The 18899-nt window shown below is 41.4% G+C and overlaps 1 protein-coding gene across 1 annotated transcript in view; it reads right to left on the bottom strand.

Annotated features, from left to right (window-relative positions):
- Positions 1–1694: 1694 nt before the first annotated feature.
- ttll7 (tubulin tyrosine ligase-like family, member 7) overlaps positions 1695–18899 on the bottom strand; it is a 184839-nt gene continuing 167634 nt past the window's right edge. Inside the window, exons 20-21 of the mRNA XM_060941574.1 lie at positions 18696–18872; positions 1695–3116 (exon numbers count right to left, since the gene is read on the bottom strand). Of these exons, the coding sequence (XP_060797557.1) occupies positions 3008–3116; positions 18696–18872 (286 nt within the window). The 3' untranslated portion in view covers positions 1695–3007. The remainder of the gene's footprint in view (positions 3117–18695; positions 18873–18899) is intronic.

The raw sequence follows: 18899 nt of genomic DNA, 5'->3' as shown, positions 1-18899 counted from the left end.
CAACATCAAGGTGGGAGAGCGATAGAATCTGCCTGGTCTCTGAATGAGCAGACAGCTGTTTGTTCCTGGAGCTCAGCAGTAGACTAATGGGCAAAGCAGCTCTGTCACATGTCTCTGAGCCTGGCTGGAGGGGATATATTGATAATCTCCACGAGGATGTCTCAATCCCCACAAGAACTCCCAGACCAGTCCCTTGGGAACAGTTGGTCTTTCTACTCTGACACTGTTGTACCACTGAGAAGGAGCAGTGAGGCTCCTTCCTGCCTTTTGAAGCACCCCAAGTGGTAGCGAGAGAGAGAGAGAGCGCTCCCACTCTGGAGATCCAAGCCCCAACTGCGTCAGAAGTGCTAATTTGGCCTCGAGAAAGAGCTTGGGAATTTGCTATCCTGGTCAGGGCACACAAGCAAGTTCAATCTTTAAGCTATCACTTTTATTGAAAGTGGAGTACATGAGGGTAGCTATATAAGTGTAGATTTATTATCTCAGCACACACACAGGAGATAGTCTTTGGGGCAGTCGCTCAAGTTCCATGCTGCGTGTCGTACTGCTTCTGGAACAAAGAGCTGAGGGCTCTCTGTAAGATAAACTCAGAACTCCGGGTCCAGTCATGAGTGGGAATATTAGAGTATATCGCAGGGCAAATACAGTACATTCTCTTACAATATTCATTCAGAAAGCATCTACAAAAGAAATGTAGTGCCAAGCGATATTTCATAGCAATTTGAAGTAGCCAAGTTATGCAAAACTCAGGAAACCCATGCTCATGTTCTCCAGGAACAAGATGCTTCAAAAACAACATGGAAAACTTTTAAACATTTTTGAGAGTTGTCTTGAAAGAAGGCAGAGAAGCGATCAGTTAAAATTAGGCCACTGAATGCCTTATTTTGATGAGTCATGATTAAACCCTTTGATTTCCGTGCTTTTAAAAAATGCAGGATTAAAACAGATAGGTTTTGGGATTGCGTTCACCCAAGACATGATCAGAGTCTGATACTCATGGTATTAACGAGACCTGTAAGTGGGTCACTGGCAAGAACCTACATAGAGTCCACACTCCACTGCAGGTGAAACTAGCTCGGTTCACACTAGCTGACCATGCTTGGGTGACAAGGATTTAACACCGGAGGGCAGGGGAATAGTCCTCGAGTTTCTGAGTCAGTTGCTTAGAAAGCACTGCCATTGTTCAAGGAAGAATTTCAAGGTCATGACTCTACAGCACCACACTTGACAGATAGGAGGAGGGAGGGAGGGAGGGAGGGATGTAGGGGGAAGGAAGGCAGAGACAAGGAAAAGATGGCTGGCAGCCTGAAATTGAGTGCGCTAGTGTAAATAAGGGATAGGATCACATCTATTCCCCTGGCCTTGAGTCAGGACATGACATGACAAGGTTACTGAGGTTGCTCTTCCAAGTTTCACATGAGACAGGGAGGAATGACACAGATTGTCAGTTTTGTGCAGGTTGATGAGTGCGTGTGCGCGCGCACACGTGTGTCAGTTATTTAGATATTCTCAAGATCTCTCATGTTACAACAACATTAGAAGGAAGCCCAAAGAGCAAAGACAAAAGTTGTCACTCAATTCAGTGGGCAGAAATGAGTCAGAGACAGCTTAATGATAAATACAGACCAAAAATCTAGAACCACCAGTCTTTTATTGCTGTTAAACTTAAAAATCATTATCTAGAATGAACATGAACCAAATTCAGGCATAGTGAAATGACGTTACGGGATAGGAGGGGGGAAAAAACAAACAAACAAACAAAAAAACAACAACCAGCATATAGGTTTCTTAGCATAAAGTTTTTGCCATATTCATTAAAAAAGGACTGTTGAAGGACATAACCGAAAACATCCTGCATTAGCATTTTTAATGGGATACAACCTACCTGAAAATTAGCTACCAGGAGCTTTTTCAAATTGAAATTCTAACACTATCTACTGTCATACAGAGCATTCTAATTACTCACTAACCTCAATTTCGAAGCCATTAACACATTCCTGGTTGTGCTTAGTCTTGGCACGCCACAATCTGCACTGGCACTTGCATACAGGCTGAAAAAAAATTACAGGGCATAGCCGCTAAAACACAAACACGGCAGTTTAGCAAAGAGCTACAGTCCTTTCAAACTCATCCCTTTAGTAAAGCCAAAAACCAAAAAACCCTTACATACATAAAATTTAGACAAAATGAAAAATGTTTTAAAACCTTAAGTTAGTAGTGCATGTAAATTAAAACATTTCAAATAAAAATAAATAGTATAAATAAATTCAAGTATTTCTGATGTGCAGTGATTTACCCTTTGCCAGCTGAAAATGCACAAGTTTAAAGGACTATGTACAGGCATACCCAAGCGATCGCTGTTGACTGCAGCACTGCAGACTTTTACACACTTTTCTCAAAGGCATGTTCTCAGAAGACCTTCCTTCATTCTGGCTCGAGAAAAAGAAGTTTGACACAACTGCTCTGTACACCTACCGGTAAATTCATCTTACTACTATATACTGTGGCAAAATGTCAGAAAATCAGTTAAGAAAAACAGCACCAGCCATTGGCAAACATTGCAAGCAGCAAAAACAAGAAAGAAGAAGGAAAAAGAAAAAAAAAAATCAGCATTGTACGTTATCTTTCTTCAGCAACAAGCGTACACACAAATCCCATTCCATTTAAACTTCACTGAAACATTCACTTTTATTGACAGAATTATTTTGCAAGTCCTGGACATAAATCCAGAATGATGAATCATATTTTACAGTAAAAGGAGATAACTGTACAGCAGACCTTCTTTTTTTTTTTTTAAATACCAGATCCACAGGCTCAAGCCGAACCCAAGGCAGGGACTGCCCAATTGTCTGCCTCTGATGCATCAACGCCTACATCTAAAAAAGCGGACTGGCAAAATCCCTTTTCGCATGCTTCCAGAGTTAGCGTGTCCTCCGGGGGGGCGGGGTTGTAGAAGAGGGATCTCTGCCCTTTTCTTCCCCAGGAGGCAGCGAGTGTCCAGGATGGATTAGAAGTGGCCCATGCGGGTGGTGAAGAGACTTCGAGAGGCCACGTTCCGGCTCGAGCTGGAGGAAGGCCACTTGATTATAAACTGGGAGGTCACTGGCACCAGATACCTACACACACACAGAGATAGGAAACAGACAGAGGATTGACAGGAGATGTAGAAGCCAGATTAGAGTTGCAAAAGGTCACATGTGGAGATCAAGCCGTGTTAGCAATCTGACAACACAAAGCAAACGCTCCCCCCCCCCAGCTCGATACTGTCCAACCCAACATGCTCCAACCTCTCTGTTTTCCCCTGATCCCTTCTTGTAAATGCCGTCTGTTTTTAATGATGAGTGACATTTTGCATCTTCACTCGGGCAGCTGAACAAGCCTCGTGTTAATAGACTGGTGGAGGACACCACTGAACATAAACTCTGCTTAAATCCGTCTAACAGGAGAAGGATGTCCGAAAGTGGATACTGGCTAAGATAATTAAGACCTGAAATGAGACGTGGAGGTGAACTAATTGAGACAGGATATGACCCACATAGGATAGCTGTACAGATCTCATCACGGACTGTTAATGAGGACACTTAAATTGTTTATTCATTAAAGGCAGTGAAAGCTAACACAACACTTTGCTCGAACCAAATGACCTACACCTGGCTAGTGCAATATGACGGTAAAAAACTGTAACAAGAACTGTAAAATAACCCTTGGGCTCGTCACTGTAACATGGTACTCGTGACAGACTTCCTTGTATAATATCCCCAGGACAAATTAGCCATGCTGCTTCTTCTAAGTATACTAAAAAAGATTTGCTCTGAGGGCTTCTGCGGCATTGCCGCCATACCCAGGAGACTTGTGAAAAGTCAAATTAACTTCATTTAGTTCAAGAAGAATGCCCTTGAAACTGCTCAAGAGTACCACTAGTGCTTGTCAAGCAGATATTTTAGAATGTAGATTAACTACTGTACAACATCCAACCCGTTCACCAAAGTGCAACAATGAAAGGGGGAGACACATTTTTCCATCATTCTAAATGCTTATATATTAATATACATGCCAGACGTAAATGTCAATATTTTAGAATACAAGTTGTATCACAAAAGAAAAAAAAATCTGATTAGACAAACACCTGAATGTATAGCCAGTTAAAAAGTGTGCCATTTATATGAGAAATGAGATTTTTTTTTTTTTTTGGTATTACTTTTCAGGAGCTATTCACACAAAAATCCATGGAATTCCAAAGGCTTCACAAATATTTTACGAGCCGAAAGGTGCCATTCTCTGACAAAGGTGTCTGTTTAAGGATGCATGTAAAGGGGCTCCGTGACTCAGGGTCTAATCAGGCTGCCGGCAATATTTAATTGGACCTCTGTAATGCTTCCACCAGGTCTTTGGCTTTTGATCACTGAGTAGTTTTTAGGAAAACCTGCCAGCGGAAAGCCCCCTGAGAGCCAGCAGCTGTCTAACTATAATTTTTTTTTTTTTTTTGAAAATGTGCAGGTCTTCCTAATTATACACAATGAGTTGAAGATCTCCACATATCTCCAGTCAGTTTGCATGTATAAAGTACATGTTCAAAAGTCCTGCCACACTGTGCTACAAAAAAATTGAGGAAAAATAAATAATAAATAAATTAGAGACTTGATGTGAGGTGTGTGTGTGTGTGAGAGAGAGAGTGAGGATATTACATGGTGGCGTGAAGATCTAAAGTTTATCATCAAGTGGTGAATGATGAGTAGTGAATGAGTGATATTTTTCAGCATGAGAAAATAAATAAATTTCATCATGCAACCGTGTACTGTTTTTTTTTTTTAAATGGACACATCCATTTAAAAAAATATATAAATATCTCATCTCATTATCTCTAGCCGCTTTATCCTGTTCTACAGGGTCGCAGGCAAGCTGGAGCCTATCCCAGCTGACTACGGGTGAAAGGCGGGGTACACCCTGGACAAGTCGCCAGGTCATCACAGGGCTGACACATAGACACAGACAACCATTCACACTCACATTCACACCTACGCTCAATTTAGAGTCACCAGTTAACCTAACCTGCATGTCTTTGGACTGTGGGGGAAACCGGAGCACCCGGAGGAAACCCACGCGGACACGGGGAGAACATGCAAACTCCACACAGAAAGGCCCTCGCCGGCCACAGGGCTCGAACCCGGACCTTCTTGCTGTGAGGCGACAGCGCTAACCACTACACCACCGTGCCGCCATATATATATATATATATATATATATATATATATATATATATGGGCAAGGTCAAGGGGTAACGGAGTAACAAAATTGCTGTTTTTGGGCCATTACACTCAAACCAATTTGGATATGAAAATGACTTAAATACATTTTTAATAGGCCATATTAGTGCTTTTAAATGGTAAAAATTTTTCTTTGGATTTTGACACTTTTTGGGTGAAAACCACCAAAATAGGCCCGGTAACGGAGTAACCTGAAAACTACATCTGATTTTTGCATGTTTAGTCAGATAGGGATAACATGCGGTTTCCAGCACAAGAATGTAAAAGTGGCTATTTATTCTGTTAGTATATTGAGTTATCTATCCCCAAACAAAAAATTAGGGTGAAATTATAACCCCTCTTGAATCAGGGACACTTTTTTTAGCCTTGCGCGGTAACGGAGTAACAAGGCAACCTGGTCACGGAGTAACAAATAATTATGATGAGTGAGGGTTTGTTTAAAATGAATAATAAGCATTGTTTTATCTTATTTTCTTTATTAAAGTAATCAAATAACTGTTTTAAAGAGCAAAAGGGCTTCATTTATCTTTTAAGTTCATTCAGGTTCACAGTTAATTCATATTCACAGTTCATCATTCACAGGGACCAAAAGTTCATTCAAGTTCGTATCAAATTAATATTCACAGTTCATCAAAAGTTCTCATTTTATAGGAAGTTGGCAAACATCTCCCTAACCAAGTTAAAGTCAGTGGCAGTAAGTTTTAAGAGACTGGTCCTTGTGGATGAGGATGGAGCTGGAGCATCAATTTCTGCTAGAACGTGATCAAGTTTAGCAGAGTCAGTCATTTGTTGTCTTGAAACCGTTTGTTTCTTCGTCAACTTGCTCGAGGAATGAGAACACCCATTTTGACTTGTCCTTCTTATGCTCATGCAGGGCCTGTCCAATGAACCAGTAATGAGTTTTCTCCCAGTAGACAGCATACCATTTGCCAGCGACGACAAACGAAGCAGCTTCTTTTTCTTCCTCGCTGCTGGGATCAGGAACTGACTGGGATGGCACATACTCGATGATCGGAGTCTCATCTGCGATTGGTGTCTCATCTGGGATCGGAGTCTCATCTGATGGGTTGTTCTCGGGTTTGAATGTAGTGTCTTGGGTATCGATCGCAGCTTGAGGCAGGAGACAATGTGTGGACCCAACCTGCCTGGAGTAATTTGACACGGACACGACTCCATGACTTATTGTTCGAACACAGTGCACGTTGTGTGTACCGGGAACTGTGATCGCCGCACCCCACAGTTTGTCCAACTCTGGCTTCATGTCATTGATTTCAGCACTGCTTACATGAAGAATAGTTGTCGATTTCAGGAGCTCCTTGGCACAAGATGCGTATTCTTCTGCATTGGTGATGTGATAACGGCGACTCTTCACACCACTAAAAACAGTTCTTTTGACAGTTCCGCCAATACCATCAACGGCTCCTTTTCCGTGCGATGTTGCAAAGAAGTGCCAATGGATGCGTATGCCTTTCGATTCCAGCAAACTTGAGATGAACAAGAACATGTACTTCTGCTTGAAGTGCTGACCAGCGCCATCAGAGAAAATGTCTAGATCTGTAAGTTCACCGGGCATTGCCGCCCGCAGGTTGTCAATCAAAGTGTTCAAGAAGACGGCAGCAGTGTATTTATTGTGTGACTGGGTGTCAGATGTAATGCAGTACGACTTGGTATCTTCCATGATCCATGCGACAGCAGTGAAGATTGTCACCTGGATGTGACTCCAGTGCGCACTCTGTACCTCATCCTGCTCGATTATCGCAGCATTTTCACTAAAGTCAATCTGCATTACGGCGTGGTTGGGGCGAGGGTTCGAATAGGCCAGCACGAACTCAGCAGCCTGCTTGCTTTTGATGAAGCAGTGAATCTTGAAGGCGGGGAGCTTATTGGCAAGTAACTGCAATGCATCATTTACGGTTCCTGTTTCTTCCACTTTGGCCATCTTCCCTTCATCAGTACGAATCCACTTGAACCATTTGGCATTCTTGGACAACAGTTCATCATCATCAACCAGTTCTGCTAATGAGTCGGTGCTTATCTTCCGCTGACAAGTTTCGCACTTCCCAAAAATACAGTTCTCATTGTCAATGTCACAGCACAATGTACGAAGGAGAAGTTTGTGATTGTCAGGAATGGTATTTATTCGACCGAGTCCTTGGAGTATAAGATTCAGGTTTTCATGATATTGGCACACGCAAACATTGTGCGGCATATCACTTCTGAACAGCACCACATCTGGCTGAAATGATTTGAAACTCGTCAGTTTGACAGCGTCATTTGGATTTTCTTCTTTATAGAGAGCAAATGCTTCCTGAATTGTCATTAAGAGGTAGTGGCGCTGTTCTTTGACTTTTTTGCCATCTCTAACGACCGTTATGCTGTCCTTCCTGCCTGGGGCCGTCCAACTGATGTCTGACCGAAGGTAGAATTCCTGTATGTGATTTCGTATTTCATCTGGAATCTTATTAGCCGGTGGTGGGAGTTGTTCTGGTTTGGCAGCTTCTGGTTCCGCAGAATACTCTGCTTCAAATTGCTGGGTCAGTTTAGTAACAACCTTCCTTCGTTTGCGTGGAGATTGTGGAAGGGTATTAAGCGTACGCTTGACAGCACGATTGAGACTTGAGGGTGTACTGTATGCATTAGCTTTGTTGTTTTCTTCTTTTTTGGCAGCCCGCCACTTCCGCATCCTATCTCTTGCCTTTTCATTATCAGCATCTTTATCTTTTGCTCGGGTCAAACGTTTTCTTTCAGCATCTTTCTGTTTCAACACTTCTTCACCGACTCTTTCTCGTTGACGTTCTCTGTACCACCTCTGCTTTTCTGCTTTGGTTAAAGCCATCTTTAACGTTCCCTCTTGGAGTCTTCACTTAGGCAGTTTATTTTGATACTGTTTATATACCTGATATTACATGAAGCCACCAATGCAAGTAGAGAAGACATGAATAAAAATTCTAAGTTGAACTGAAGAAGCCCACGAAGCCATGGAGGGTCAAAGATTGTGAAGTTGTCGAGTGCCCAGGGTGAATAAAGATATCATCTTACTGCATGTCTGTGATGTTTTAAGACTGATATTGTGCTAATCTGCATTTCTATAACATAAAAATGGGAAAAACCAAAAAGAAATGCATTGAAAACATTGATTTAGTAAGTTAAAAGCTGATGTTACTCCGTGACTTAATCAGTTACTCCGTTACCTGGTAACGGAGTAACTGATTTGGACCACTGAACAAATAACCAAAAAAATTTTAAATCAAACAACTGATCTTAGAATCTGATTATAGGTCCAAAGAAGCTTTCTTTTTAAAAGTTTCACTTTTTCAAAATAAAAATTAGGCAAAAAAAAATTTAAAAATGGTTTTTTTTTGGTAACGGAATAACAAATCAGGATTACCCAAGATTGTGAAATTCAGACCATTCAAAAACACCTTTTTTCAGATCAACCCCTAAAACTAAGGTTGTATGCTAATTTTATGATCATGGCAATGCAAATAATAGTTAAATGGATAAGATTTTGAATTAAACACTGAAGAAAAAACTTGGAGCAAAAATGCCAATATTTATGTGAAAAAATTAGTGCCGACATATTTACACACACCCCAATTCAAACAGCTCTCATTTTTTTCGTAGTGATCCAATTAGAGAAATTCAACTTCTTCCAGAAGGTTCAGACCAATACCTAAACATCTAGAATGAGCAAAAGTGCCTAAGACCATTTTGAATTTTTGCCATCGATGTTCACTTCCCCTTGACCTTGCCCATATATATATATATATGGCGGCACGGTGGTGTAGTGGTTAGCGCTGTCGCCTCACAGCAAGAAGGTCACTACGAATGAGTGATTCCAAGCTTATGGGTACTGAAATGGGGACATGAACTTATTTTTAAAAATTCACCTAAAACCATTTCTTTTTTTACCATCAGGTCACAAAACATGTAATCTTTAATGAATGATATGTTAAAAGATAACTTTAATTTTCTGAGATGTAATAAAACATATTTATATGCCAAAGTCAGAACGTAACAGAAGTGTTGTGGACATATAGATTCTCAATTTTAACAATGTAGAATTACTTTTTGAAACATAGGAAGGTGATGTTTTAGCAAATATAATTAATAAACATGTGTAGTAGAATAAACATACACATTCTTTCAATAAGATTAACATGGTATAGAGCTAGATTGTAATTAATTTGTAACAGACGCGAGATGGACAATCGTAACAGAAGTAATGTAACAGACATCATTTTGGAACTCATAGGCTTGACTTTGGCATATAAATATGTTTTTATTACATCTCAGAAAATTAAAGTTATCTTTTAACATATCATTCATTAAAGATTACATGTTTTGTGACCTGATGGTAAAAAAAGAAATGGTTTTAGGTGAATTTTTAAAAATAAAGTTCATGTCCCCATTTCAGTACCCATAAGCGTGGAATCACTCATTATATATATATATATATATATATATATATATATATATATATATATATATATGCGCAAGCTAATCCAGAGACTTTTCATTTTGAACCAGTTCACCATTTTGACAATGCGCGTCTAGTCAGCGGGCAAAACACTGGGAGTGACATTATTGGCGTGAAATATCAGTGATTATTATACATTAAGGACACTTTTTCAATGGAATAAAAACATGTATTCTATTCCCTTCTAGCGGGTTTCATTCATTTGGTTTGATAGCATGCAATATTGTTAGCATATCACTTATCCTACGTGTATTACGCCACTCTACCCAATGGAGAATGAGCGTTCAATATTGTTACAATATTGCATGTGACAAGACAACATGTCACACATCGGAGGGTGAATATCCAATAAGAAGCTTTTCTGCTGCGCATGCGCACAACCATTTCTGTGTTCGTGGGGAAAGAGAAAAATGTGTTGAACACCCAAAAGGCTACCAAAACTTCATTATTCTTCACGCATATTTACAAGAGAAAAACATACCAACGGACATTGAAAAACTGGAAAAGAGACATGTCGGGCACGTAAAACGTCTGTGCTAGTGAACGACGGTGATAATTTGTAAACAAACATGGTTGCCAGGTTTGCTTCGTTAAAAACGGAAGATTTAGAGAGAATTTTGGCTGCCAGGTCGCTTCGTTGTGCGTAGCTGTCGATGTTGATTTTAAAAGTAACTAAGTAAATTACACAAGGAAATGAATACTTAAGTCTGAGTGAAAAATACTGTGGCGAGCATGAGTGGAAGAAGAGTCTGGAGACAGAAATCTTAGTTTCTCGGACGTTAGCCTGTGCTATTTGCTCTCAATAGCACTGCTTTGTTAGCATTTGCTAACACTACTGATGAACGCTACACCGGCTGGAAGGTGACTGCACTGCCGCGCTGATGGTGCCAATTCATGGACAAACTAGCGTTGGCCTTCAAGAATGCTGATATGAAGAGTGTGTGTATGAATATAATAATAATATTGGCTTTTTTTTCATGGTATATCAGATATATTCCCTTTAGCTATGATTTCTGTGCTTGATATTGCACATGATAGCGAACTCATCTTCAACTCGTTCATACTAGCTGAATGGAATATGTCTGATGTACCACTCAACGACAGCCAATATTATTTATTTAAATAAGTCGCTCAGATCCGTGATGTATTTCGTATGAAAAATGCGAGTTTTTCAACATAAAAGATAAACTTCATATCTTCAAGCCAACATGTGCGTTTCTTTTTATTATACAGACACAAACAAAAAGTACCCAAATTTATCAAAAACAATTCAGCGATTTCCTCACGAGTGACATATAGGGATTTATGTCACAGTTGTGGTTCTCTATGTCCCAGATGTAGCTTGTATGGAAAAATACAAGTGGCGTATTTCCCAGTAAAACACTCATGTCCATACTGTATAATACATACACAACATATATACGAGCTGTGTTGGAACTGGCGTGTGTGTATATATTATCTATCTATTTATTATATGGACCCAAGAGTTTTACTGGGAAATATGCCACTCGTATTTTTCATGCAAACTGCATCCAGGACATGGAGAACCAAAACCGCTGGATGCACTGACTGGACGCATGTTGTCAACATAGCGAACGAGTACAGAATTAAGATTCTTTTGATTAACCTGCATTTTTTTTGTGGATGTGTCCAAATAATATTAAGAACATTACACAGTGATGCAAAGCCACGAAGTTTATCATCTTCTCGTGTTGTTGAAAATATTTTAACTTGTTCACTTCGCTCACTCGTGAATATGTTCACCAGTCGAAGATAAATTTCATATCTTCGCACAACAACTGAATTTTTTTTTTTTTTTTAAATCCAAGTTGGATCAAAGCCACTGATCCCATGGTGAGTCCTGTGCTGAGGGGATGCAGTTTCAGCAGGAGAGCTGGTCGTGTTCTTGTGCTCGAGTCAGGCAGGGGCAGAATTTTTATTACAATTGTGATGGTGGTGGGGTACAAGTACAGGCACAAATCCTCAAAAGGGCTTAAGTTTTTTCCAGATACCCTTACCTGAGGTCTATCTGCTGTACCCAGGTCTTTCTCACAAAATAAATCTTGATATCGATTAAATTACCTGATTAAATAAAGGTTGTATATAAATGAGGGAATATCTTGGAGGAAAGTTCATCCCTCCAGTACAGTTCCACAGACTTGGCAAGGAGCACTGAAGATATTCTGGAGACTCATGGTGGCCTCACCACTAAAAACACTTCATTTTGGGTTTGTCACCCATCTGTACCACAGCCCCTCATACCTTATCGTTCTGTCATTTGTAATTCGCTCACCTCTCCACTTTCTAAATGCTGTTCCTGCTCCCTGCCCATCGCCCGGGGCACCTGTTCCCTCCTGCCCATCGCCCGGGGCAGCTGTTCCTGCTCCCTGCCCAACACCTGGGGCAGCTGTTCCTGCTCCCTGCCCAACACCTGGGGCAGCTGTTCCTGCTCCCTGCTTATCGCCTGGGGTAGCTGTTCCTGCTCCCTGACCATCACCTGGGGGCAGCTGTTCCTGCTCCCTGCCCATCACCTGGGGTAGCTGTTCCTGCTCCCTGCCCATCACCTGGGGGCAGCTGTTCCTGCTCCCTGCCTATCACCTGGGGGCAGCTGTTCCTGCTCCCTGACCATCGCCTGGGGGCAGCTGTTCCTGCTCCCTGCCTATCACCTGGGGGCAGCTGTTCCTGCTCCCTGCCTATCACCTGGGGGCAGCTGTTCCTGCTCCCTGACCATCGCCTGGGGGCAGCTGTTCCTGCTCCTTGCCTATCACCTGGGGGCAGCTGTTCCTGCTGAGTTACAGACACAAGAAATTATTTCCAAATAAAAACACTTTCACGAATGAAAGTATTATACTGTACTGATTTAGAGATTAAAATGGCATATGAACCATTTATAATTCTAATTAGAAAGTCGGAAAGCGTATTTCTTCTTTCTGTAATTGGTTTCACTCCCCTCTCCACTGCCTATCACTACTCTGATTTATGTGTTGAGTGAAGTACAGTAGTAGACTGACTGTGCTCGTTTGAAATTACATGTAAAAATAAGTCATTTTCTATGGCTAGATAACTTGAATGTGTTTCCAAGGTAATGTCATATTCCAACATGATCTCACTAAGAATATTCGTAACATAAAGTGAGCTAACTTAATATAGAGTGTGTCTGAAGACATCACTCACACACTTATTAAAAAATAAAATAAAGTCATCTGTCCTCCATCTTTTGTCGCTTGGGGAGTTCTGACATTGCTAACTATTGTCTGAATCAAATCACTTGAATCGTTTTTGGAGTGCACAAGAGGAGAGGGCAGCTTGAGCAGGGGATGTTTTTGCATGGTCCTAGTGCCTGCACTCCACCCACCCCCATGTTTTTGAGCAGGTGCACTTCCGCATGGTCCTGTTGCCTGCACTGTTTGGTTTTTTTTTTTTGGACCTTAAAAATTTTATATATATAATGTGTGTGTGTGTGTGTGTGTGTATGCACGCGCACATAGGGGGAATATAATAATAGGAAAAAAACACACAAATATATATACACACAAATATTTGTGTGTGTGTGTGTGTGTGTGTGTGTGTGTGTGTGTGTGTGTGTGTGTGTGTGTATATACACACACACACCCCCCCTCTGCGATTACTGCCCCCTTGTAAAGATTAGTAAAAAGGGTTAGGAAAAAAAATCCATCTTTTGGTGAAGTCACTTCATCTCACATTGAAAAAATGAGAAAAATCCAACCTTTAATTGAAATTTAGTCAGAGAAAAACCAAATCCCTCATCAAGAAATGTGTTTTTCTTGAAAATACATGTGCCACAATTATTGGCACCCCTGCATTTAATGTTTTGTACAGTCTCCCTTTGCCAGTAAAACAGTACTGAGTTTCTCCTATAACATTTTATAAGGTTGGAGATACAGAGCAGGACATCCGAGACCAATCCTGTTCCTCTTTACACAATCTCTCCACATCATCCAGGGTCCTCGACCCTCTCTCGTGCTCTCTGCTCTTCAGCTCACCCCACAGGTTTTCAATGGGGTTCATGTCAAGGGACTGAGATGGTCGGGGCAGAAGCTTGATTCTGTGCTCAGTTAACCATTTCTGTGTTGATCTGGACATCTGCTTCAGATCATTGTCCTGCTGGAAGATCCAATCACGACCCAGTTTTAGTTTCCTGGAAGACGCAGCCAGATTTTGATTTAAAATGCCCTGGGGCCATATTCTGAGTTTCTTTCTGAATTTGCGGATTTTCTCTCAGACCTGGTTATTTCCTTAGACAAAGCTTTAGTTGTTGGAGATTTTAATATTCACTTTGATAACCCAGAAGACCCTTTGAAAACAGCATTTGTGTCCATTTTAGATTCAGTAAGGGTTAATCAGAGTGTCATAGGACCCAGCCATAATGGTGGTCACACTCTCGATCTAATACTAACATTCAGGTTAAATATAGAAAGTACAGCCACACTTCCACAGTTCTCTCAGATCATTATCTCATCTTATTCAAAATATGACTGAGCAATAATATATGCACCTCACCACACTACTGTATTAAACGTGCATTCACGTCAACTACTGCACAGAGTTTTATAAATGATCTCCCTGGTGTTTCATGGAGTCCATGATGCCATGTACCCTAACAAGGTTTTCAGGGCCTTTGGAGGAAAAACAGCCCCAAAACATCACAGAACTTCCACCATATTTTTCAGCTGGGATCGGGTTCTTTTCATTAAATCCATCCTTTTTGTTTTTTACCCCAAACCCACCTTGAGTGTTTCTTACCAAAAAGCTCCATTTTTGCTATATCAGACCATAGAACACAGTTCCAGTAAAAACTGTAGTAGCGTTTCACAAGCTTCAGGTGCTTACGTTTGTGGTTAACTGACTGAAAAGGCTTTTTTCTGGTAAACTTTCCAATAATCTGTTGCCATGGAGGTGGCGTCTGATGGTGGTTTTGGAGACTTGGAAACCCCAAGATTTTACTCTCCATCCATCCATTATCTGTAGCCGCTTTATCCTGTTCTACAGGGTCGCAGGCAAGCTGGAGCCTATCCCAGCTGACTACGGGCGAAAGGCGGGGTACACCCTGGACAAGTCGCCAGGTCATCACAGGGCTGACACATAGACACAGACAACCATTCACACTCACATTCACACCTACGGTCAATTTAGAGTCACCAGTTAACCTAACCTGCATGTCTTTGGACTGTGGGGGAAACCGGAGCACCCGGAGGAAACCCACGCGGACACACAAAGGCCCTTGCCGGCCTCTGGGCTCGAACCCAGAACCTTCTTGTTGTGAAGCGACAGTGCTAACCACTACACCACCATGCCACCCCCCCCCAGATTTTACTGTTTTTTGTAATTCACCAACAGTGATCCTTGGGGATTTTTTTTTTTGCCTGTCTCACCCTCCTCCTCAGTGTATGTGGGGGCAAAATAAACTTGGGTCTTCTTCCAGGTGAGTTTGTAACAGTTCCAGTTGGTCTCCACTTTTTTTTTTTTTTATTATTGCCCTAATCGTAGAAATGGACATTTTCAGGCGAGTAGTTATATATTTATAACCATTCCCTGACTTATGAAGGTCAACACACTTCTCCATTTGGTTTATATGTTCTCTTATCGTTCCCATGTTGATGGATGGCTAAGGGAATTTGGCCTCTGTGTCACCTCATATTTGTTCCCCAGTTGATCAGGAAGTCATGGATTACAGCTGGAAAGCTCCTACAGTACACACTCCAACTCAAACATGTACAATTTAAATGGGAAACATGCTTCAGTTACATTGTGCTCACTATAATTTCCAGGGGTGCCAATAATGGTGGCACATGTGCTTTTGTTGAAAATAATTATTTCTTGATGAGGGATTTGTTTTTCTCTGAATAAAATTTATTTCAATTAAAGGTTGGATTTTTTTTCTCATTTTTCAGTGCGAGATGAAGCGACTTCACCAAAAGTTTTTTTTTTCCCTAACACTTTTTACTCATTTCTACAAGGGAGGGGGCAATAATTGTGGAAGGAACTGTGCATATATCATATAAAGCAGATATGATATATGACATATGCTACTTTGTTCATTAATAAAGCAGCATATGTTACTATGTATTTTATTGGCCTATGTAAACTTATTTTGGGATGGACGTATAAATAAATAAATAAATAAAGACCACAAAACCCCACTTCATTTCAAACAAGCATCTTCAATTATACGATCAATGTCACTAGGAATGACTGGAATGATGTTTCGCAGCCTGCATCCTTTTAGAAATGCATCTGAGGCAGGCACTTGAGAGTCTGTCTCCGTCACCCTGATGGCTCTGGAACCAGTGTGTCTCCACTGGCCAAGGCTGGCAAGTGGAGGCAGATGTAGGACAGGCGGTGTATGGGTGCAGGTAGGGGGGCAACACACATGCCAGAGAGGTGGATGAGTGGCTGTTGAAAGGAGGGGGGGGGGGTCACCAGCAATATGGTGCCATGCCCCTACTCAGACATCATTTTCCTAACGAGGCAAAGCATATGCCGGCTAAGTGAAAAGTCTAATCTGTCATCCCCCTGCTCCGTTCTGCCACTGAGCCGTCAATGAGGCATGTCCTGGGAAAGATATGGAAGTGCGCGTCATGCACCATGCAGTGAAACTGTTGCGATTCGCTGTGACGAATGAGCGGGTGCTTGTTGCCATGGTAAGTGGAGAGGATGGAGGAATGACTAGCTTGCTTTCTTAGAAAGCTTTTTTTTTTTTAATTCAGCACCCCCTCCAAGATGCCATGTTCAGAGACAAGCGAGCAAAAGTGGCAAACAGGTGCATGAGGGTGGGTGGTTACAGTCTGGACAGACTGGAGATATGGGGGGAGGGGTTGATCCAAAATCAAGAGTAGAAAGACCTGCGTCAAGGAGCGAGAGGGTAGAAGAAGAAGGAGTCGAGCCACGAGATGAGACTGGTCCGGCAGCCGAGGGCGAGCTTCACCACAGTCCGCGAGTCAAGAGCAGAAAGACAGGGTCATAGTTTTAATGTCGGAGGAGAAAAATGGAGGAGGCCATACCCATACAAAAGCTTTAATCTGCTTAGGAGTTCTAAGGAAGGATATGAATTTGTCAAGTCTGCAATACTTTTCAGTGAATACTAGCCACAGCGTAATCCAAATGCTGGCGGGAAAAAAAAAAAAAAAAAGTGTTAGCTCTAAATTTGAAACTCCACTCCTGGGCCAGAGAGAAGCAAAATTTCACAGCTCTAACACACCTGTTAAACCTGGTAGTTAAATGCTGAGCTGAATCAGGTGTCTTTGAGCAAGGATATCAACAAACCAGAACTGGACTTGGGGGTTGGGGTGGGGGTGGGGTGGGGGGTTGGGAGTAGCAGGTTCGATTGACTTAAATATGTGTACAGCTATACTGAACACAAGTGTTTCTTAGCATCGCATGTTAACATACCTTTTCCATGCTTCATGCTCACTTCATTTTTATAAAAATAGGCAACAAATATAGTATGGGCAAGACTCGAATGAAGTACAGTGTACGAAAAATACAGGCTGGAAAGTCAGAGTGCTTAAAATATACATGTACCTATATCCAGGGTGCGATTTGTCAAAAAACCAGAAGGGGGGATGTTTTTTTTTTTTTTTAATCATGAAACGTCACAAAATTAAGGTAACAATAGGCTAACAGCTCAGTAACATCCGATGATATCAAATGAATAACACTAAATGAAAACGAACACTAAACCAGAGATAGTAAATTCATCTTCCTATCTCTCTGACTAAATACACGAACACTAACACAACAAAGTTCGCATTGCTTGTCGTGTTGCTGTGATGTTTCTCTCCCTCCGGATTAAATGGACAGTGACTCGAAAATCACTAAAATACATGAATACTAAATGAACAGTTTGCTCTGATGGCGCAGTTCACATTGTGCGCAGCTTTCCGATTTAAACTGTTTTTTTTTTCTCATCCTTATACTTCCTGTTTCATGGACTGTAACGGATTTGCTTATTTAGTAATTTTAATACAGAATTTACTTTGAAATTATAATCAGACACTCCAACACCCCCCCTAAAAAAATAAACGGCCGTGAAAAAGGCGGCATCCGCCAAAAGGCGCGCTGTTTGCATTCCTGCACATTGATACATTGTAGATAATAATATCTTTGCGTTCTATAAGAACGCAAAGATATTGTTATTATCTACAATGTATCTATTTGCTGGGGACGTTCGTGAACATCAAAGCTGCCACTTCAGGTCATTTTGAAAGTGAGTGCAATGTAGACCATAGAAAACTGTGCCACAACATGCCTGTCATGTCAACTTTTTTTTTGGTTTGTTTGTTTTATTGACGGGGTTGTCCCCGAGGATTTTTTTCAGCAGAGATAAAAACCAGAGGGGGGGATGATCCCCCCCATCCCCCCCAGCAAATCGCACCCAGCCTATATCATATAAATATTGTAAATATTGAAAGCAATCCAGACTTCATTTGAATTATACCTTAAACTTGTATTGACTAATTACGCAGCTGTCTGTAAAATGCTGAGCTCACATGCAATTAACTCTCTCATTCAATTAGAATGAAACCAATTAAATTATAGCTTTTAAATTAAATCACAACCCAATTACTAAGCAAGAACAATGTGCTATATATTACAACCACATGCCTGTTGGAATATATAGGATCAAAATCTCTGGCATTATCTGCGGCTATAGATCACAGGAAGCAGGCTGTGCACAAGCTCTTCAGATTATTTTGCTCGGGCTCATCTCTTTTATAATTGAATTAGCTGCGCCTCGGGGGGCATACTAAGTTAAGTGATAATCTGAGGGTCATTTTTTCCTGTTCACGGCTTCCCCTGTGCAGCTGAAAAGTCAGATATGCCCCTTCCCTATGAATTTTGCTACACAGGGGACCGAGGTTGAACATATGGGAAAAAAAAAAAAAAAAGACGTGCGGAGGAAAGAGAAAAATCTGAGGGGAGGGGTTTACCTGGGGTCATCCCACTCCAGGCTCAGGCCGGTCAGCGACCCGCGTGACTCCACTACGAACTTGTAAACCACTAGCAGACAGTCACGGCACAGCTGCACCAAGCGCTGGCAGCACTGCAACTCCTGTGGCGTCACCACCTCGCTGCTCTTGCTGAAGATGCTCTCCCATGATGACCTGCTGTAGGGTCCAAGCATATACAAAGAA

This window comes from Neoarius graeffei, chromosome 15 (genome assembly GCF_027579695.1).
Source record: "Neoarius graeffei isolate fNeoGra1 chromosome 15, fNeoGra1.pri, whole genome shotgun sequence".
NCBI lineage: Eukaryota > Metazoa > Chordata > Actinopteri > Siluriformes > Ariidae > Neoarius > Neoarius graeffei.
This window is presented reverse-complemented; position numbering and strand designations above follow the sequence as displayed.